General features: G+C 41.4%; 1 protein-coding gene across 1 annotated transcript in view; it reads right to left on the bottom strand.

Moving 5' to 3' along the window:
• Positions 1-20,518, bottom strand: part of megf6b (multiple EGF-like-domains 6b) — a gene marked incomplete at both ends in the record, with an annotated part of 56,175 nt that overhangs the window by 9,976 nt on the left and 25,681 nt on the right. Inside the window, 16 exons of the mRNA XM_079156701.1 lie at positions 277-408; positions 492-617; positions 709-843; positions 1,285-1,419; positions 1,662-1,790; positions 1,908-2,036; positions 2,148-2,279; positions 2,908-3,078; positions 4,095-4,217; positions 4,447-4,569; positions 5,017-5,154; positions 5,270-5,392; positions 6,136-6,258; positions 6,972-7,097; positions 9,809-9,931; positions 17,521-17,643. Of these exons, the coding sequence (XP_079012827.1) occupies positions 277-408; positions 492-617; positions 709-843; positions 1,285-1,419; positions 1,662-1,790; positions 1,908-2,036; positions 2,148-2,279; positions 2,908-3,078; positions 4,095-4,217; positions 4,447-4,569; positions 5,017-5,154; positions 5,270-5,392; positions 6,136-6,258; positions 6,972-7,097; positions 9,809-9,931; positions 17,521-17,643 (2,091 nt within the window). The remainder of the gene's footprint in view (positions 1-276; positions 409-491; positions 618-708; positions 844-1,284; positions 1,420-1,661; positions 1,791-1,907; positions 2,037-2,147; positions 2,280-2,907; positions 3,079-4,094; positions 4,218-4,446; positions 4,570-5,016; positions 5,155-5,269; positions 5,393-6,135; positions 6,259-6,971; positions 7,098-9,808; positions 9,932-17,520; positions 17,644-20,518) is intronic.

Raw genomic sequence — 20,518 nt, 5'->3', positions numbered from 1 at the left:
TGAGGCTTTAAGAGCCAGTGGGTTTTTGAAATGGAATTATGTTTGTTCTTCCCAGTAAATTATATCCGAAGTGGTTTTCCGGCAGCTGAAGAATTTTAGCTAATGACCTCGGAGAAAAACTGCTCCTCTTGTCTTCTGACATCTTGTTCTATTTCTTGTCCAAGCTGCACCACTGAGACATTTCCATATTCCACCGTGCTGCCATCCTCCTCAGCTGGTTGACTGTCAAATGCATATTTGCTGTGGAAACCAAAAATGCACACCGCTGATACTCACAGTTCTGGCAGAATCTGCCCATAAACCCTGGAGGACAGTTACACGACCCGTTGTGTTTGTCACACACGCCGCCATTCTCACAAACAGGGCAGGTTTCTGTGCAGCCTGATCCCCAAAAACCCTCGGGACACACTGTGAAAAAGATGCACATTTTTACCAATTTTATCATGTAAAATGTGTGTGGTTATTTACACTCAAAATATATTTGCACTCACAGTTCTCACAGTGCTTTCCCGACGTCCCCGCTGGACACTTGCATCGTCCCGACACTTTATCACATGGGGCGCCTGTGCAGTTACAAGGGTGGACGCAGCCTGCTCCAAACATTCCCGCTGGACAGTCTGACACGGGACACATAGAAGAGCCTTGTCTCAACATGGGGGGGACAAAAACTTAGCGTGGGGAAAGCGTGTTCTCAGTAGGGCCACCTACCCTGATCACAGTTCTCTCCATGACGACCAGGAGGGCATTTTCGTTGGCACACTCCCGTCACATGATCACATGACACTCCTGGTGGACAGGAGCACTTTTTCTGACAACCGGCTCCGTAAGTACCCGGGTTGCATTCTAGAAGCAGAACGGGACAGAGCGCTCAATTATCACGTTATGACAACTATATGAGAGAATGGAAATCATCCTCCTGCTTTGTGATAAGTGGCTCAATCATCTTCTCAATGCTTTTCTGCCTTTATTTAGAGGGGATTTGGTTCTCCTCGACTGACTCATACTGTACATTTGTTACAGTTTTGGCCCCGTTTACTGATTTTATCAGAAAGCAAATGGACTTGACTGCATGTCGACAGGTGTATCAATCGTGGGGGTTTTGACTTGAGTTTTGCTTCCTTGTTCCTCGTTTTTCTTCATACGTTTTGTTAAAACAACATCCGTCATCTGTAATCCATGCTGTATTTGTACAGTAATAACACCTCAGAACAGAAACCAGCCTACAGTAAACGTAAGTACGGTTTGTTGATGAGTCGTTAATGATCACTGTGATAGTGTGCTCACCTTCCTTGCAGGTGTTGCCCTGGTAGCCCGATTTACAGACACAGGTGCCGTGGCGGCGGTGACACTCCAGAGTGTTCTGCTGGACACACTGACACTCCTCAGAGCAGCCGGGACCAAAGGTCCACTTCGGGCAAGCTGAAGGACAATAAACAAGGAGGAGATGCACAAAAAAAAACACATGATGTGATGCCAAAATTATAGCCAAAATTATAGCCACAATAGGAGTGTTGGTAAGCCTATTTTATTTCATTTGGATACTTGAAATTGAATGCTAGTGAAATTCAGAGAGTCTGTCAAACAATGCTTTTATAATCCGGGGTTCCTGACATGTGATTTCAAGGCTGTGAGTCTGTTAATGTTCGGACAATGAGACTTACGGAGGTGGCAGAAGCGTCCGTAGAGTCCAGGATCACACAGACAGGCTCCGTAGGTTCGGTGGCAGCGCCCGTTATTGGCACAATTACACTTCTTATTGCACTGCTTCCCGTATAAGCCCTTAGGACAGCCTGCACACACAAACACAACTCATAGTAACCTTAACCAGCTCCTATGTTGGGAGAGAAATGTTTTCACTGAAGATTGAGACACAAAAGATGTTGGCTTGGACAAAGGGGATAACTCACCATCCTGACACAAGTCTCCACTGACCCCAGGAGGGCAGCGGCAGCTCCCAGTGGCCGGATCACAGGTGGCACCATTTTTACACTTACAGGGGAAGGAGCAGTTTTTACCAAAATGTCCCTCGGGGCAAGCTGTGAAATTGAAACATAAACGGGTCCATTACTGCTACTCTGTCATACTGACTAATTTGATACACACGCGTATGTATTTGAGCGTCTGTATATGTTTGAGCCGATCCTCACTCTGGTTGCAGACGACGCCTATCCATCCGTCAGGACAGTCGCAGCCATTTTTCCACGGATTACATTTTCCTCCATTAGAACAGTCGTCACATGTCAAACTGCAGTCATTGCCGAAAGTGTCATCCAAACACACTGAAAACAACAGAGTAATGAATGACGTTCACACTGCTCTTTTACACCAACGCCCACCGGAGTCATAACAGTTCATAGTGAAGGATGAATCTATCTATTTCAATCATATCTAAACTCTAATCATGACATCTGATGCTCGTTAAAAAAAGTTTAGTATCTGCCTCAGAACATTCTCATTGGATTTCAGAGGTTATAAATATGTTCAAGGTTATGAAGTTTCAGTAAAGTTATGAGGTGCGAAGTTAGCTATACACACTCAGGTCAAAAAAATTACTATATTTGAATTTATTTTTGTCAACTTTCAGTGAAGTAGCGTTACACATTAAATGTTCTGCCGTTGTCAAACGAGTCCAACTTTGGGCGACACTCAACAGAGCCTTGGACTTCCTGTTACGGGCTGCCAGGACATATAAGCCTCAGCATTCCTGCCAAAGAAGCTGTGGTATTACAGTATGTACAGACAGTCTGGGAGCATGAAGCACAGTAATTAAGGCCCAGCATGTGGTCTGCTCCTGCCTGCAGTAAATGAGTCTGTCAGACAGCTTCACCTCCCGCGAGTCAGGTAATCAGATACAGGTTGCTCTTAAAGATAATGAGTGGCTAATGGTTTCGAGGGGGGAAAACTCACCGAATTTCTCGGCCAGGTTACTCTCGGCCCTCAGCTCCCCCTCGTCATCTTCGTAGTCGTCATAGCGCTCTAGGGGTTGGTTGTAGTCCTGCATCAAGGTGAGCAGGGGTTGAATAAGGGGCAACTCGATGGCAGCTCCGCTGGACAGGGCCTCAACTGTATCTTCTAGTGCTGTGGGGAGAAGAGAGTTAGGTACACACACTACAATATACAGTGAATGCCATTTCGTTTTTGTTGTCTTTAAATAAATCTCTGTTTCAAAGTGAACAAAAATACAACATTTTAATGCAATACATTGTTTTTACAATTTGATGGTATGTCAAGAGAGGGCGAAATAAAAAGGTTTAGAATAAGGGAGCCGTGATTGCCTGTTAATATTACTAAAGCTGCGGCCTATGCTGTTTTTCCCAGTTGTCACATCTCCCCATTTCATTAGCAGGTAGAATCAAATGTCTGGCCCTCATTAAAAAGTATTGTTTTTACAGACCTAGATAAGGTAATAACTCACTTTATTTGGAACAATGAAAGAAAAAGTTAAACCTAGTGGGGTATGGGACTCCGTCACGTTCACTTTGATTATTGGGCATGTAACATTTGTGCCCTCTTCTTCTGGGTCCAACCATTCAAGCCTGAGAGTGATCGAGTGATTGAGCAGGCGTCACATTACCCTCCTGCCTTATCTCCACTTATTTTCTCATCACTACCTTTACCTTTAAATTATACAAAACAATTGGGTTATCTTTTGTAACAAAAGATAACCCAATTGTTACACAGTCCCTTAAAAAAAGCAACAGTTTGGATTGCTAATTAACTCTCATCTTGCTCCTCCATCCCTCAAACACTTGTTCTTATTTTTGGACACACATTTCATGCTGAATTATTAAGTGTGTTTTTGTTTGTCATTCATTTATTAATGTCTTGTCCTTTTCTCTCTTTTGTTTGTAAAACACAAAAATGTAATTTGCATTGAACTCATCCATGAAACTGAAAACCAATAAACGCCAAAAAAAATAATTAAGAAAAGAGCATATACTCTATGTTTTATCACTGCGATATCCCTCCCAAGTGAACAACTCTGTACACAGGATGTTTTTTGCAGTACGACGACAACAGTTTGGCAGATTTTCCTTTGGCATGTTTCTGGTGTGATTCACACTTGACCACTCTCTATAAATGTTGATACTCACGGATGCAGGATTGCCGGTCCTCGTCGAGACGGAAACCCCGGCGGCAGAAACACTGAAAGGAACCCGCGCTGTTCTGGCACGTGTGATCACAACCGCCAATCGATGCCAGACACTCGTCTACATCTAAACCACACAGACGCAACACAGACTCAAACACTTTTGCTACATCAAGAGAAGTTGAGAGAAGCCAAAGCAAGTTAACTGAGCAGTACTCGCCTTTACATGTTACACTTAAACAAAGACAACGCTGTGCATGTTTGTGTTGACGCCTTTCGGAGTCAAACTAGGACTCTCCCAAATTCAACACAGGTAAATATTCAGTCTCATAACAGTGCGAGTGCCATACACATACCATCACAGCTACAACCGTCTGAGTTGAGTCTGTATCCTGCTGAGCAGTAACATTCGTAACCCCCGGGATAGTTGGTGCAGTCCTGCTCACAGCAGGAGCTCTGCTCTCCACACTCATCGACGTCTGCCAAACACAACAAGCAGGGAGACTAAAATGTTGAGCTGCTTGTAGTGATATGCTTCCCTGCTCACTGACAGAAATCACGCAAAATCATGCAACTTGTACAGCTTTAGCGCTAAAAACTCAAGACCATCTTCCACCCTCTGACCAAGAGAGCATGTTGGTGTAATAGATGAGAGTCCTACATATCCCCCAAAGTCCCAAAAGATGATTTATCTTTTCTTTAACATGCATAAAACATAATAGTTCTCCATGTCAGGGGGCTGCGTAGATCCCCGGTTTACTTCTGTTTTCTGGCCGTTTCGTTATCTAATTGTATTAAGTGATCGTCTGCACACTAACTGAGCTCTCCTCTGCCGTGGATGAGTGCTGTTGTATTTTAAAAGTATGCCTTATAATTTGTTAAAAGCATTTTTTTAAAGTCAATGCAAGTACATTACAGCTTCTTACCAGCACAGGTTTTGAGGTCGTCGTCTAGTCTGTAACCTTGGTTACAGGAGCAAACGGGCCCGCTGGTTGAATGTTGGCAGCGGTGCGAACAGCCTCCGCTGTTGTTCTCGCAGCTGTTCACGATCTCCATCTCGATTCCTTTAACAAGTTCAAAGTGACATAATGTCTGTTAATTAAAGAACTAAAATATCTTGTAATAACTAAATATATGTTTTTTTACGCATGTGGTAATGTTGATAGAGTTGAATCCTACTGTAACACTGTTTTCCATCAGATCCCAGCTCATAGGCAGCGTGACACACACAGGCGTAAGAGCCCAGTGTGTTGTGGCAGCCATGAGCACAGTTGGCCTCTTCTATTTCACACTCGTCGACATCTGTGACAAAAATATGTTTAAAAAGAAATACTGAATACAATGTAGGAATACATCTGTTGTGCACAGGTTAAATTACATCAAACTAAATCCATGTTTGCACTTCAAAACCATCTTTCACAAACTTTTAACTCAATAGTAAACATGGGCTTTCAAATTATTCATCTTTTTTTAAAAAGCTGTACTAAGTTTTAATGATGACAGGGATGCTTTTCTGGAGTTTTCAATTGTATCTAACAGAGTTTTTCAGCAGACTGAGTGTCCAGCTTTATTGTGGGACCAACACGTTTCAGCTAAGTGTTGCTGGAGTTTTGACCTCTCCAGACTTTTTCCTTTCTCCATGCACCTTGAAAGTTGGAGAAGTTGTGCCAGAAACCCCCCCTCTGCTTCTACAGCAGACCGAGTTTGCCCCGTTTACATGGAAATGTAGTTTTTCCAATTTCTATTTCTCTGCTGTTTCCAATCATCAAACTTTTGAGCCAAAGCGGATGAGAACATTTTAAAGCGCTCCGAAAAAATAAATTTAAACATCAACCGCTTTAACTCCATGTCAACTGGGTAAACTTCATCTGCTGAGGAAAATTAGTGTGCGATGATCAAAAGCTCCAGAGCAGCTACCAAATGTGGCAATATTTTTCTGTAAACCATTTTCTATGTTTATCTTCTGATATTTTCTTCACTTGATTAACTCTGAGCTACAATAATAATCATTAAAATGTCATAATTTGTGTTACTGGTGAATTTACCTTTACAAATTTTCCCGTCTTCAGCCAGGATGTAACCAGCTTTACAGTCACAGTGAGCTTTCCCACCATCAACCCGACACTCATGCATACAGCCTCCGTTTTGATCTGCACAGGGATTCTGCACTGCAACACAAAAAGCACACAATCATAAATATAAATCTGATGATGTCAGTCAAGTGGGGAACACTTCTGGCGCACTGGTGGAGAAAACTGTAAAAAACTGACAACTTAAGGCAGAGCAGGTGGAGAGCTTTAAATTCACACTGCCACCTTGCACCTCAACCTCGTCTCTGTATTGTCCTCTCTGCATCGTTATGTGTGTTTGACAAGTGTAAGCCTGTCCAGCACCTGGGTTGAGAACCTTCAGCTCTGCGAACATTAGAGCAAGCTGTTCTCAGCCAACAATTACAAAGTGAAAGTATCTGAGAGACAGTCATTTAAAATGCATATATGTATAATTTCCCACCGGCAGAGAACTGTACTCAACTAGGCTCAGAAACATTACAAGAAGAAAAGACATTAAAATACTAATTTCAGGAAAAAAAACAATGAGGCAGACTGCTGTGATTCACTCCAATGTCTCATTCCATGGACGACAGTTAATCCTGCTCCAGCACAAACATACTGTCAGATAATTACAAATGGCAGCAGATACAGAAAATGCGTTTTTAATGTTATGATCAACTCCTCAGAATCCCACCCACATAGTCTTCCAAAGTGCTCAGATTTATTAGCACTCTTTCCATAGTCACCGATCCATTTATTATTTCTCTTTTATGTCCTGTGTCATGTATTGATGCGTGTTCAGTGTTGCCTTACACCACAGTTTCACTCACATTTACAATGCTTGCCATCCTCTGCCAGTACGTAATTTGCCTTGCAGCGACAGCGGAAATGAACGGTAGACTGCTGCATACAGTAGTGTTCGCATCCTCCGTTGCTGATGGCACACGAATGAACAGCTGAGCAGGGGGAAAAAAAGGAAAAATAACTTAGAAACGGGACAAAAGGCTAGAAAAACTTAAATGAAGGAACAGAGAGAGAGACAGTCATAGGGAATGAGAAAATCCACCACCTTTGCAGAAAATAAATCAATGCCTATAAATCAAAATTGAAGTTTTATATAACTCTTTCTGACTTCTGATTTGACTGCAGTGGCACATCCACAGGAATATATCTCAGAGGTCATGACCGCTGTACTGACATTCCTACAATCAGCAAATGCCTCAGAGAATTGCTTTGCTCTGAGCCACAAAAGATCCATCTCCACAGAAGAGCCAAAAATCACAGAGACAGGACCTCTGTGGTGGACAACGCTCAATTACTGATGAGATTGAAGGCAGAGCCAACTCAATCATCTTCCCTCCGTCTGCATCTCCCTTTTTTCGTATAGCAATTGATGAAAACCCCGGCAGACGGCCTGGACTCGACCCCTTTAACGAAAACAACAGGTAGAGAGAGGCAGAACAGCCGGGCGTTCTCAGAGCCGGTGTTTTTCATACTCAAAAAAGGCAGGAGTCAAGATCCATCCATCACAAGTACGCGTCTAACTGCAGGGAGCTTTCCAGCTCAAATATTATTCAGCCACACGCTAAGTGTGTGGGATACATCTGACCCGTGTTGGCAGATCAAGAGCTGGATAAGACAAGCAGAGCTGAGACTGAATTGATTTGAGGACATCTGCTCTTATTTTTCTACCCATGACTCTGTGCTGCTGACTGGTATGCGCTTTCCTTTGTCCAGTATGCAAGTGGTCATGTTGCGCATAGTGCAAAAAGGAAAACCTTCATCCACTTTTTATGAGACAGTAAGATTTCAGAGTTGACTTTAGTACTTGATCTATTTGTGAACATGCACACACACTTTGCAGCTTGCCTCTGCACAATCTGAACACGACAATAAGCAGAGGGATATGCAGCCTCACACACATGTTTCACCTGGGAGTCAGTCCAGATGTGCACTATGATTATTGGTGCAATCAGTCATTTCTTCATGCGACAGCTGTCACAAAAGGGCATGGTAGGGACAGTTGGGTCCCAGCTACAGTGTCTGCTCCATAAGACAATGAAACAACTTTGCATTACGAAGCCAAGAAACATATAATGAGTTCCACTCTAAATGTCAGGACACTCTGTATACATTCCTGACTGCTGAAAGTGGTGCCAGGTTTATACTCTTTTTCTCCATCAGCTGTTTCTGAAAAATCCAATTCTAATGTATCTGGCATGACAAAAATAACATACAGGTACTGCATAAACTCAGCGGAGGTCAGGAGTAACGGGATAACAAGCAGATGTATGTGAAGCTTATGCGAGCGTTGAAATAACACTCAAGCAGAATTTAATGGAGGGAAAGGTTGGAATTACAACTAAACAGGTACGGAAACCACGGCCAACTAAACTGATAAATCAACTCACAGTTTTCTACATTCTCTCTTAATAATGCTGGTACTTTGTTTTAATTGTAAGTACTTGTGCAATGTATAGGTGGCTTTGTATATTTGTAAAGAAAGATTGAGCAGTGGAGGGGATCAAGACATCATTGGACAAGTTCAAACAAATTACCCATGGACAGTTTCTAAACCCAGAGAACAGGGTCACAGACAAATGTTTATATATGAAAATACATTTGCACCTGTTAATATATTGAAAAGGAATAGTAAAGACAGAGCATTATTCTATGTATAGACATTGTTGTACTACAAAGTATTTAGTACAATCTAGAGCTTCAATTATTAGTCAGATGATTAGTAGGATAGTATTGTGTTCCTTTATTAAGAGTAGACAGTGGAGAGATGAAACGGGGACGAGAGACTGGGGCAACGAGATCGGCAACTATTTTTGATAATCAATTAGTTGTGTAAGAAAACTGTCAAGAAAAAAAATGATTGGTTCCGGTTTCTCAGATGTGAGAAGTTGCTGCTTTGCTTTATCCTGTGTGATTATAAACTGAAGATCTCTGGTGTTTTGCATTGTTGGTTAAATGTAATACGCAATTTGTGTGTTGGACATTTTTCACAATCTCCTCACATTCTATCCGCCAACCAATAATCGATCGACTCATCAGCAGATTAGTCAATCATGAAAACAGCAGTTAGTTGGAGCCTTACACAAATGTGCTCCAGTTGATTCACTCACAGGAAAACATCTTTCTACAAGATATCCACCGAGGGGAATAAAAACTGCACTGACTGTAAAAAGTATGGTTTTGCCAGCAAATGTTTTTTTAATCATCTCCAATAGAGCTTTTTGTCAGAATCAAAGAGGTCTTCTTGTGCAACATCATGAATGTGGTTTACATGATTAACTGCCCATCTCAAAAAGCACTTATGTCAAAACTTTAATGACATAATGACCAAAGAAATAACACTCACAGTAAAGACTTTCAGAAGACTAGTTCCTCTGAAACAGTGATTCATTGTTTATGTGAGTTTTGAACAAGTGGGGCCACGTAGCAAAGGGGAAACGTTGTAGGCCGTCATACTCTGTTTCTAATTGGATAAAGGAAGGATGAAACCTCAAATCAAGCTGTGATTGTAACATCACATCACAGTATGCTAACAAAGACCTAACAGGGCCAAACGACCTGTTACAAGTATTATTTCAGTGTGCAGACTTGATAGTTGTTCCAGCTTGTACAATGTGAGCACTGCCACACAGTGAATGTCCCTTACCCAGGCAGGTGCGGCCGTCCACGTGCAAGCGAGAGCCTGGGTTGCATTCACAGTGGTAGGAGCCCCTGGTGTTCACACATCTGTGCTGGCAGCCTCCATTATGGACCTGGCACTCATCGATATCTGTACGGGAGGAGGTGGAAAAAAGAAAAAGACGGAAGCAGACAGAAGGAGAAAGAATGGAGTGAAATTAGTGCAATTTGACTAAATCCTCTTATTACGAGAAAAAATTGGTCGCAAGAATAAAGACCAGATGAGCTGCCAAGCTGAGCGAGGAATTTAATGCAGGTTTTAGGGTAAGGATGTTCTCCGAGAGGAAAGGAGATGATGGATGAGAAGGGAAAGTATTCTACAAGTGCATTGCAGCTCAAACAAACAAATCCCCCCATGTGGGAACAACTACCGAACATTTAAACCCCAAATTTAAATTCCTTTGCTTCTTGTCAAAGTCCCTTGGGTGCAGCAAACATATGGAAGCTTAAATCAGAGGATGCAAAACATACACATTCCTCTCAGCCGTGCCTTGAGATTATAAACAAATAAAGTGTCTGGGAAAGTGACGGCGAGGAAAACACGACTGCCTTGCCGTGTGAGAAGATTCAAATGAAACGAGCCGTGCTCCTAAACATTTCTTATTTTAGGGGGTCAAAGACTAATAAATTGTTTTCTCAGTTCCACAGCAGACCCCCTGTGAGATCAGAGCTGATTTATGAAGTCCTGATAATGTTTGGACTTCTGCTAACAGCCCAATCTGCTGCCATAATTATCGTGAAAAACAGGACATGAAGTTGAACCCACCTCACCTCCAGGACAGTGACAAGTTACTGGAAATGTTGCCGGCTGATAAAGTGATGTGACACATTAAAAAGGTGAGTGTGAATGTACTTTGGCTGCTGTGTTTATTAAAAACAGCCAACACTTCATAAAAGACTATTAGTCCGTGCCAAGTAAGGTGTCCGATTGAGAAATGTTTTCTTCAGTGCAGTTCTGGCTCCAGGCAGCTATTTTCAGCCAGAAACTATTTCAAGAATTCAGAGGAATTCCAGTGAAGAAGAGCTGGTTTTATAAACGTGTTGATCATTTACTATGGGTGAATATCATTATTTTTTAATTGTCTCTTGCCTTTATATTTTGTGTGTTGTTTTGTCTCACTACTGACCATACATTTGTCTCCAGGCACTGTGTTGTAAAATGCATCAAACAGTTCAGCATAAAAAAACAACTAATTTCTCAACATTCATCACACTGCCAATCCCTTCCCCCCAACAAATAAATAGACGGTCTTGAGCCCTTTGTGGGAAGACTCATTTGCAAATAAATACATACATGCGGTCGCCTTCATATCTTTTCTCTCACAGTCCAAAGACAAGCCAGTTATACATTGCCTATAGATGTGAATATGAGAGTGATATGTTGTCTCTCTACATGTGTCAGCCTTGTGATAGACGGATATGGTGAGCTCTGCCTCTCACACAACGTGAGCCGGGGCAGCAACAAATAATAAACGGGTATAGATGATGAATGGATACATGCATGACGCTGCTGTATCATTTTTCTAAATTATTTTATTGGCCTTTTTAAGTTTCTAAATTTTTTTATTGACTTTTTAAGTTGAAGATATAGCAAACCTAAAACAGTTTCATAAGAACACATTCAGCAGATACGGAGCAACATTAGCACATATTTGGCATTGTGTTTTGGGCCACCTGGTGAATGTAAGTCCAATGTTCAGCTCTGTATCTGGTCTCCACCAGCCCGTGAGGGAAATATCTGTCTCTTAAGCTAATAAATGTTCCACTGTGTTCAACAGATAGTTGCCAACTGTGTCTGTCTGCCGTTTGGTGCTGGGCAGGTAGCGTACAGTGAGTTTTTTGTTGTTGTTGCTGGAAACAGTGGCCTGCTGCTGCTGGAAACGAGGTTGATGAAAGTGAACCAAAACAGTAAAGTTGCAGGGCCAGAAAACCAAAACAATGGTTTGAAAATCAATATCATATACATTTTTATTTTTTGACTGCTTTAACTTTGCTGTCAGACTCAAGTCATTATATCCATCTATGCCCTCTTTGACAAAAACAGTAATTTTACCTCACAGAACACAGGTTTTGCTGGTGTGTCACTGCATCAATCGCTTACTTTGTTTGTGTGTGAATTTGATGTTTTAGTTTGGATTTACCAAATCTTTTTTTTAGGTGGGTCTGTTTTTAGGTAGCTGCTGCCGGGCAGTACAGTAGATTGCTTATAGCTTTCACGCTGGTACTCCTGTCTGCTTCTCCCAACTTGGGTTGTGTCAAACGTCATCTACACACTGTAACTGTAACACACTGACTATGGATAAGTACTTCATACAACCCTACTTCAAAAAATCAGAACTATCCCTTTACGGATGTATTTCTTGTGGCCGGTGGTGAAACGAATATAAATCTCTGTAACATAAGGAGTGAATTTAGCCTCCGTAGTGCTCGTGTCACGCTGTGTGGGATGGAGGCAGCATGGCAGTGGGATAATCTGCATCTGAGCCTCATCATGCACTTCACAGACCACCACATGATTGTCTCCATGTTCCCGCAGTTCACACAAACTGTATTTGACCAATGATAAGCCCATAAATTAGGTCTTTAGAAGACCCGTAACATATCACTCCGATGTTAGAGGACCTGATGAAGGAAGCACAGTGTTGCAAATTACAAAATCTCGGAGGTTAGTGTGATTCATAAAACACAGATTCTTCTCATCATAATAAAAACAAGGATTGGGTTAGGATGAGAACAAAAATGCAGTGTGTGAACATAAAGGGACTTGAATCTACTTGCTTAAGTGTTCCAGTAAAACCCACCCAAGACAGCTAAATCAAAGGAATATCCTTCTTCTGAACTCATCTACTAATGAAACTCTAATATCCAACGACATCTTCAAATATAGCGTTCGGGGCGGAAATGAGCTTCAAAACTTTCCTCTTCTTCGTCTCTCTGCTGCCAAACTTCAGCTCCACTTCGTCCAGGAAAGCTGGCAGAAGGCGTCCTTTCGTTTTTCCATCAATGCTGCATGCCGTCCTTTGGTTTGGTTTGGTCTTTCATGAAATAGGTCCAGCATTGTGGAGCTGCTGTTCTCCGGTTGACTGCAGCGCACAGCGTCAGTGAAGCCCCTCCAGCCTGGTTTCCACTTCGAGAACATGATCCACCCCGAGCTGAGAGCCAAAGCCTCCGCAGACGTTGGCTTTTACAGAATGCACATTCATTCTCTGCCCGCAGCCACCAACAGCACGGTGTCAGCTTCATGGAAAACTATTTTGGTCCATTTCCGAAAGGTGATTTGTTTATTGTGTGCAGAAGATAAATTATTTTTGAACAGCCTTGATTTAAGTCCAAGACTGACATCTAAGTAACACAGCAGATCAGGGGGATTATCAGCAATATGGTAATAATAAATGTTAAACAGGTTTCATCTTATGCATATATCCCAGAGCGCTGTAGTCCTGCCAAACATGAAAAGAAATATTCAGTCAAAATAATATTGACATAATCTGTCGAGGGTGTATCTGGTATCCAACCCTGTTTGTGTTAGCGTTACAAAGCGTCTCTCATGATTCATAGTTCATGTCTTCATGCGCTAATCTTTGTTGGTAAAGCAATCCTCCCCTACTCTGATCAGAGACAAAGTAATCTGGGCAGTGCCAGACAGCGCACACAGCAGACACATTATCAGTGGGGCTGATAAGCTAGTCTGGCTAAACTACGAACAAATACTCCGACTACTGTAAATAACTCCCTATCAACGTATTAAATCCTACTGTATATAAAAATGATGTGTGACCAAAAATCTATTTATGATCCTTTGTGAAATTAACTTCCTCCCCCTTTTTTAAAAGAGTAAAAGTAATTAATTACAAAATGAAATTGAGGCGTTCACACTTCAGTGATTACATTTTAATGAATGAATGAATTAAATTACATTTTATAAACTATTCCTCTGGAGAATGGAAACCAGAGTGGAAGCATTAAACACTGCTGCCAAAGGCTTCATCTTTGCACCTCGACTGTGAGACGATCACTCACCTGCTGCAGGGTGGCCCCGGTTGTAGCCATGGTATCCATGGTAACAGTATGGCCTATAGCAAATCCTTCTATAGTAATTCTGAGGATAGTTTGCAGCAGATGTCAGACATGCCATCACTTCAACTAAAATCAAGAAGTAAATCCACCATCCTGATGACAAAGTCATGGTCCAAAGTGAAACGTAATGCCTCACAGAGACCTGAAACAAAAGTTGTACTGTAAAAAATTAAACCTAATTTTTGTTCAGTGCAATAGCTATGAAAAGTTAGAATGAATGACCGGTTCTGCCAGTGCTAAATCCTGGTTTGATGTAACATTGTAACTACTTTTTATTCACTCTGCCTCCTGATTTTCCTCTCCCTTCCTCCATCCCCCTTTCTCTTTCACCCTCCCATCTACTAAAACTAAATGTCCATCACATTGAAGGTCCTCCTCTCTCCCCCCTTCTCCCGAGATTTCCCTCTCACCCCCAGCCTAAACTCTCTATCACAATATCCAGGCTTGCATAAAATACAAATGCATAGTTCTGCATTTTACGAGCCAACATAGATCGATGTCTTGTCCTCAATGATGAATTTTACTTATGGACCACTGTATTTTTCAAAGAATTTGATGTGATAAAAAGCAAGGTGTACATCCCTCCGCTGTTGGAGAATAAAGAATGCGAACAGACTTAAGGATGTACGGTCTATATTTTTCTTTTGACATTGACATGTATAAAAAAAAAAAATTCACGAAAGGAAAGCCAAATGAGATAAGTGCCAGACGTCAAATCCAGTATTTATAATCCAAACATCTGAGAAAGGAATGAGCCTTGCAGTGAAATTGACTATTCAGGAGCTAAGCACTGTGCACTCTCATCTGTTGCCAACACATACACAAACACAGAGGCAGGACCATGACGGCACTTTACAGAGCTTATAAAGAGCCAAGCATGTTCATGGTCAGCATCACTTCCCTGATTTGAACAGAAATGGTCCTTAAGAGACCTCTGCGGGAAACAAAAGACTGTAAGCTTCCCTTCCTATGACCTGCCTTCGTAATAATGCAAACATAAAGCTTCGGTAACATACACCTGTGCAGTCATTACATCAGGCCACAAGCATCTGAGAGGAACTCAAGCTCAGACAGACCAGCAGAAACTGATACAGATTGTTTTTGTCACACACCACACGCAAACATATTCACAACCCGTCTGGACACATCGTCGCACATAAAATGCCTATTTGTGCAGACATCAGAATCAGGTGGATAATAATGGCAGCCAGGTGAGAAGGAATGCAGTCCGCTAAGGCACGGAAGACAAATGATTGGCAATGTATCTTACAGCTATGGCTCCAAGCCTGAGTAAAGAAATCTGAATACAATGCAAGAAAAATCCCAACAGATTCTGTAACAGATTAAAAATCGTTAGAGGAACTGTTCTTTTCTCAGAGCTAACAAGGGCATCTAATACCTGTGGATTTTGGAAGACGTAACTCACACATTCCTAGAGCTCACTATTGAGACAGGTGCCAAACACTGGAAGACCAAAACTTCCAACTTCACGCTCTTATTGGTCTGAGCGTTCAAGTTCATTCTGCATGATGGCTAAAGTGTTGACACTGCTGCTCTGCACTCAGCACGACAGCAGTTACTGTTGGCCTCTTCCACTTTGATCAGTGCCATTTGTATCAATGCTGCTTATTCAAAATAAAAAAATAAAGGCATTAATAAAATGGAATTTATCCAGGAGGTGGAAATATAGAAAACCGTCCGCAAAGGATTAAACTGTAATTCGGTATTTTATTTTCCTTTCCTTTTATTTATTTTTGCACTGAACAAAAGATGCATTTGTTCGTTTTTGTCTACGCCAGCTCTATTCACATATTAACATCCCACAGCAGATGTCTTTTATCAAAAATATAGCACGTTGCCAAGGACAGGATTCCCCAAAGTAGTAGTGCGGTTGTGTACGATCCAACTCCCTACAACCATTTATTTTTAAGAGCTAAATGAATGGATCTTGTCTCTCATCTGGACTCATGCAGGCTTTGACTCTGCAGCCCTCCCAGCTTCAGGCCGTCATGCAGAAGGAAACCTGATCACTTTCTTCAGACCTAGTGCCACACATGCAGCGCTTACTTAAACATCCACTGCATTCATCCAGCTTCTTTTACCTCTGTTAATACCACTGCCAATTACAGACAATTAGGACATTAATGCTGCGGGTAGCTGTTTTCTTCCAATATACACCAGTGGCGGAGGGCAGAGAGCTATGAAAGCCAGCTGTGACAACGTTCCCATCGACTCTCTTAATAACCGTGACCATCAGATCTTTCCCTGGTTCCTCCAGCAGACAGCCATACTGCAGAGCAGTAGGAACGTCTCTCCTCTAGGCTTGGCTGCTGCACAGAAGAATCATTATGCTGATCAAACCAACCACTCGCAGAGATTCCCTAATCAGAAACATCAAATTATGATCGAGCAAAAAATGGGAAAATGTTTGGGAAGAAGCTCAGTTTTGGTGAGCTGCGGTTCAGAGATGCTGGGCAGACATGTTGAGACATAAAACATCAGGAGCCAACCTTATTTTATTATCTACAGTGTACAAGTCAAAAAAAGATCTGGTCCTGTGGTTCACTTGGGTTGAAATGATATGGTTTTGATGTTAACTGGTTGCACAATCTATATTCACTGAATAAAAATGTTAAATAAAACTCCATAAATGTCAACATAAACATGTGCAAAAGAAATACAAAAAAAAGGACCATAAACATTTGGATGCTGTCTGAGGTAGACATTGATCCTAATTATTTGCAAGGTGAACCATTAGGGGCTCAGTATGTTTAAAATGATAAAGGTCATTCAACATGTCATCCAATGTATGAACTGGTTCAATAAGACTAAGATTCTACAGCTCTGAAATTTGCTAATAAACACTACACGCAAAGTACAGCTGAGGCTGACGGGAAAAACACTAGTTTTGCAGGTATTTGGTCATAAACCAAAGTATCGGACACATTTTAAATATTTATGGTGGCGCCAGAGGGAACGTTTTAGGATCACCAAAGTTGTTGCAATTCTTGAACTTGAGGGGGACATAAATGTCTGAACAAATGTTCATAGCAATCCAATCCAACAGTTGTCGTGACATTTCACACACTTTAGAATTCATCCTCCATGAACCCAGTTTCAACCACGAACTGTTACGATATGTTGGTCTGGACTAAAGTGATTGACATTGCCATCCTTAGAGCCACACCGCTAGCATGAATAAAAACATTTCATAGCATAGTGAGGGTTGAGCGGAGTAAGGACACAAAGACGGATTCAAGGTATTTTCATGTTTAGAGGTCAAATTACATGGTAATACTGACAAAATCCAATGTAATGTTTGATTTTTCCACAGAATATTTCAATACTATACCTTTTTTTTTTGGAGATGACAACTTATGCTTCCAAAAGATGTTTTTACTCAAGAACATTTTAAAGCGTAGTAATGTGGAACCGATTATCGAGCAGATAGAAAAATGTACTCAGAAAGGCTCTATCAGAGATCGTTGTAGCCATAATGCGTGACAACCAGAACCCCAATTACTGGTATCATATTACTTATATTGATATTACATTTATATACAACCCAGCTCCACAACCAAACCAATATAGTAGAGGACTCACCTTGACAGGTTTTGCCATCTTCATTGAGTTTTTGTCCAGGAGGGCATCTGCAGTAGTAGCTTCCAATGGTGTTACAGCAGAGAGCCTCACAGGCTCCATTGGTCTCCTCACATTCATTAACATCTGGCAGGGAGAAACAAGGACAAAGTGAAATCCTGCACCTTATAAAAACCACAACCATAAGCAGAAATTGAAAGAAGAAAGAACTGTTGCGGTAAAACAATCAAACATGTTTAATTATATTCGTGTTTTAGTAAAAACAGCATTGAGCTTGTTCTTTGAGCAACAAAGTACATCTTCCTTTTTATGTCAGTCTTAAATGAATTTGGATCTAGCTTTTGAAAATGTGGAAAATGTGGAAAGTGCTCATGACTGTGGGAAACGCTGTGCTCCGTTTCCATCCTTTAACTCGTCTCCTTAGAACCAACTCCAAGGAAAAGAAGAAATACATCCAATATATCCAAAACAGTCAAAATGAGTAATACATTGAGAGGGACAAAAGGAAATATGCAGCATTTACATATTGCCCTCGTCCCCTCCAAAACACTTCCACAAGATCACACAGTTTCTCCAACTCATTTCCATCAGCTAAATATCCTGCCGAAGCTGTCATCAACTAAGTTAGATAAAATCTTTTCCTCCAGTTTCCAAACTACACATAATGACTCATTTCAGATACAGGTGCTGACAGTTCACCAAATACCATAATTTGAGCTGCAGAGCGTCGGCGTAATGTGGAGATATTGAACACTGAGTGTCTTGGGTTGTTCACTTTTTCACTGCAGTTTTGGGATGCTTCTCCAAATTGCATGCATTAATGTTACATTTTGTTCACATGGGGGTTTGTCAGGGAAGATAACGCTCACAGTGTACTTTTAAACTTGGTTTCATTGGTCTGTTTCATTTCCAGAAGGAATCTTGGATTGAACACTGAAAGCCGTGGAGAAATAAATAGGAGGGAGCTTTCACTTGGCACTGAGCAGCTTGTAAACTTTCTCCATGTGCTTAAAAGAGGAGAGTAACCGTAAAGAGGAAGAGTCCGAATGCAAAGAAAATTGCTTTAAAGAACATTTCCCCCCCCCTCAAGCTAATTTTGGTGCATTACAATGTCAGCGTTTAACCAGCTAATTAAACGACTTCCCTCTCAGTTTACAGCATCTGGAAATGCTCACACCAAAAACACTGCACTCTTTCTATTGCCAAGTGTCTAAAAACTCTAATAAAACATAAATGACACACAATATGTAATGAAATGTTACCTTTAACATCAAGAATAAAATGTTTCTATACTACAAAACATAATTCCTGATAAACGTATTACTCCAGTCCTCCTTAGCAAGGACTAGATGAATTGCAGCTAAAGATCCGCTTTGGGATCCTCACCGAGTTTTATTTGGACACTACGCCACAAGATCTTGATTTAATGAGTCTGGGTCCTGGGGTGAGAGAAAGTGTATGCCTTTTAGTACTATTCATTTAACTCGCTAAATAAGTACCATGATAACAGCAGGTTTGAAGAAAATGATGCAGTAACAAGCAGACAAGTGATGGTGACCTGAAGTCATGGGCAGGATTAAAGGAGGGCTCCTGTGGTGAGATCTGCAGTACGACAGGGTTTGTGTTGCGTTGAGCGTGTGTTTGTGTGAGAGCGAGACTACGTCCGTCTTCCCCTCGTCCTCCCTGAGGCCACACACCTGTGTGGCAGCTTGAGCAGGGCTCTGCCCAGGGTCAGTGTCATGTTTATCATTTCTGCCCAATAAGCAGACAGGAATGTTGAACCGCTCCAGGTCAGAATACAAAACAACACTGGAAACTACAGTGGATCAATAAAGTAGCATCGTTTTAGTAGGGAGAGGATTTTTGTCTTCTTCTGTCATGTTTAAAGGGCAGAAGTAACTCATTAGAGGAAAACCATACACAGGCTTTATGTTTTTAATAATGAACTTTTGTTTTGGGCTTTTAGGATGCTTTTATTGCATTACTATCTTACTATCTTCAATTCCGTTGTTGTTTTTCTTTTACAATAACCACATTGGAAATCAATAAAAAAAATTCCAAACTTCTGCCAAAAAACAAAAAAAGAGAGATGAACCAGAATATTGTGGTTGCAGCATGAAAAGATTACCACTATAGCTCTTTGCTACACAACAGTAAATATAAGCTGTTGTCAAAACAGAAACATTCCCAGACATGAATGTTAAACTCAATGACCTCTGAACAGATGAGTGGGTCGGGGGGTTGTAGCAGAGGCTGCACCTGACTCCAGGGGGCATTTCAATTTGTGTTATCCTCACTCATCCATCAATCCGTCACCAGGCTGAACCTCCAGCAGAGTGATCAGACACATCTAAAAAGGAGCGAAATAAGAGCCGTAGCCTCCTTTAGAAAAAAGAAGCATGTTTTAAGATCAACCCCCTTCCCCTGAACATCAGATCACCAAGGTTTCTTCACTCTGACCAGAGTTCCGGGGGTTTGGCGTGCACGTTTTCCAAAAAAAAGACATCAGATGGTTGAACCATTGTAGTGTGTCTGTTGCCCAATTTATGCACCAGGTCAGGGTCAAAGGCCAAAACTCAGGGTCAAACCCACGCAGGGAGAATCGCACGTGACTGTTTCATCATGTGGTGGATGTTCAGATATATAAGACTTCTTTTAGCAAGTGGTAAACAAACGTGAGGATCCCTTGATGAAATGTTATCAATGAAACATTGTCCAGAGTGTGCAGCTTACGACAAACATCTGTACAGTCTGACGCAGGCTTCCTGCCTAAATATTAATCTGTGTGAAACGTAAAGGGAATGCAACTTATGATTATTTTCATTATTAATTACCGTAATCTGTCAATAATTATTTTTAATGAACAAATAAAGGGATAGGTCGATCATTTTGGAAAAACACTTATTCGCTTTCTAGCTGGGAACAAATTGCTACAACTCATGTCTGTGTGCTAATATGAACCGACCACCAGCAGCTGATTAGCCTAGCTTAGCATAAAGAC

This window comes from Pholis gunnellus (assembly GCF_910591455.1).
Source record: "Pholis gunnellus genome assembly, chromosome: 3".
Lineage (NCBI taxonomy): Eukaryota > Metazoa > Chordata > Actinopteri > Perciformes > Pholidae > Pholis > Pholis gunnellus.
Note: the sequence above shows the minus strand (reverse complement) of the source record. Positions and strands in the feature narration are given on the sequence as shown.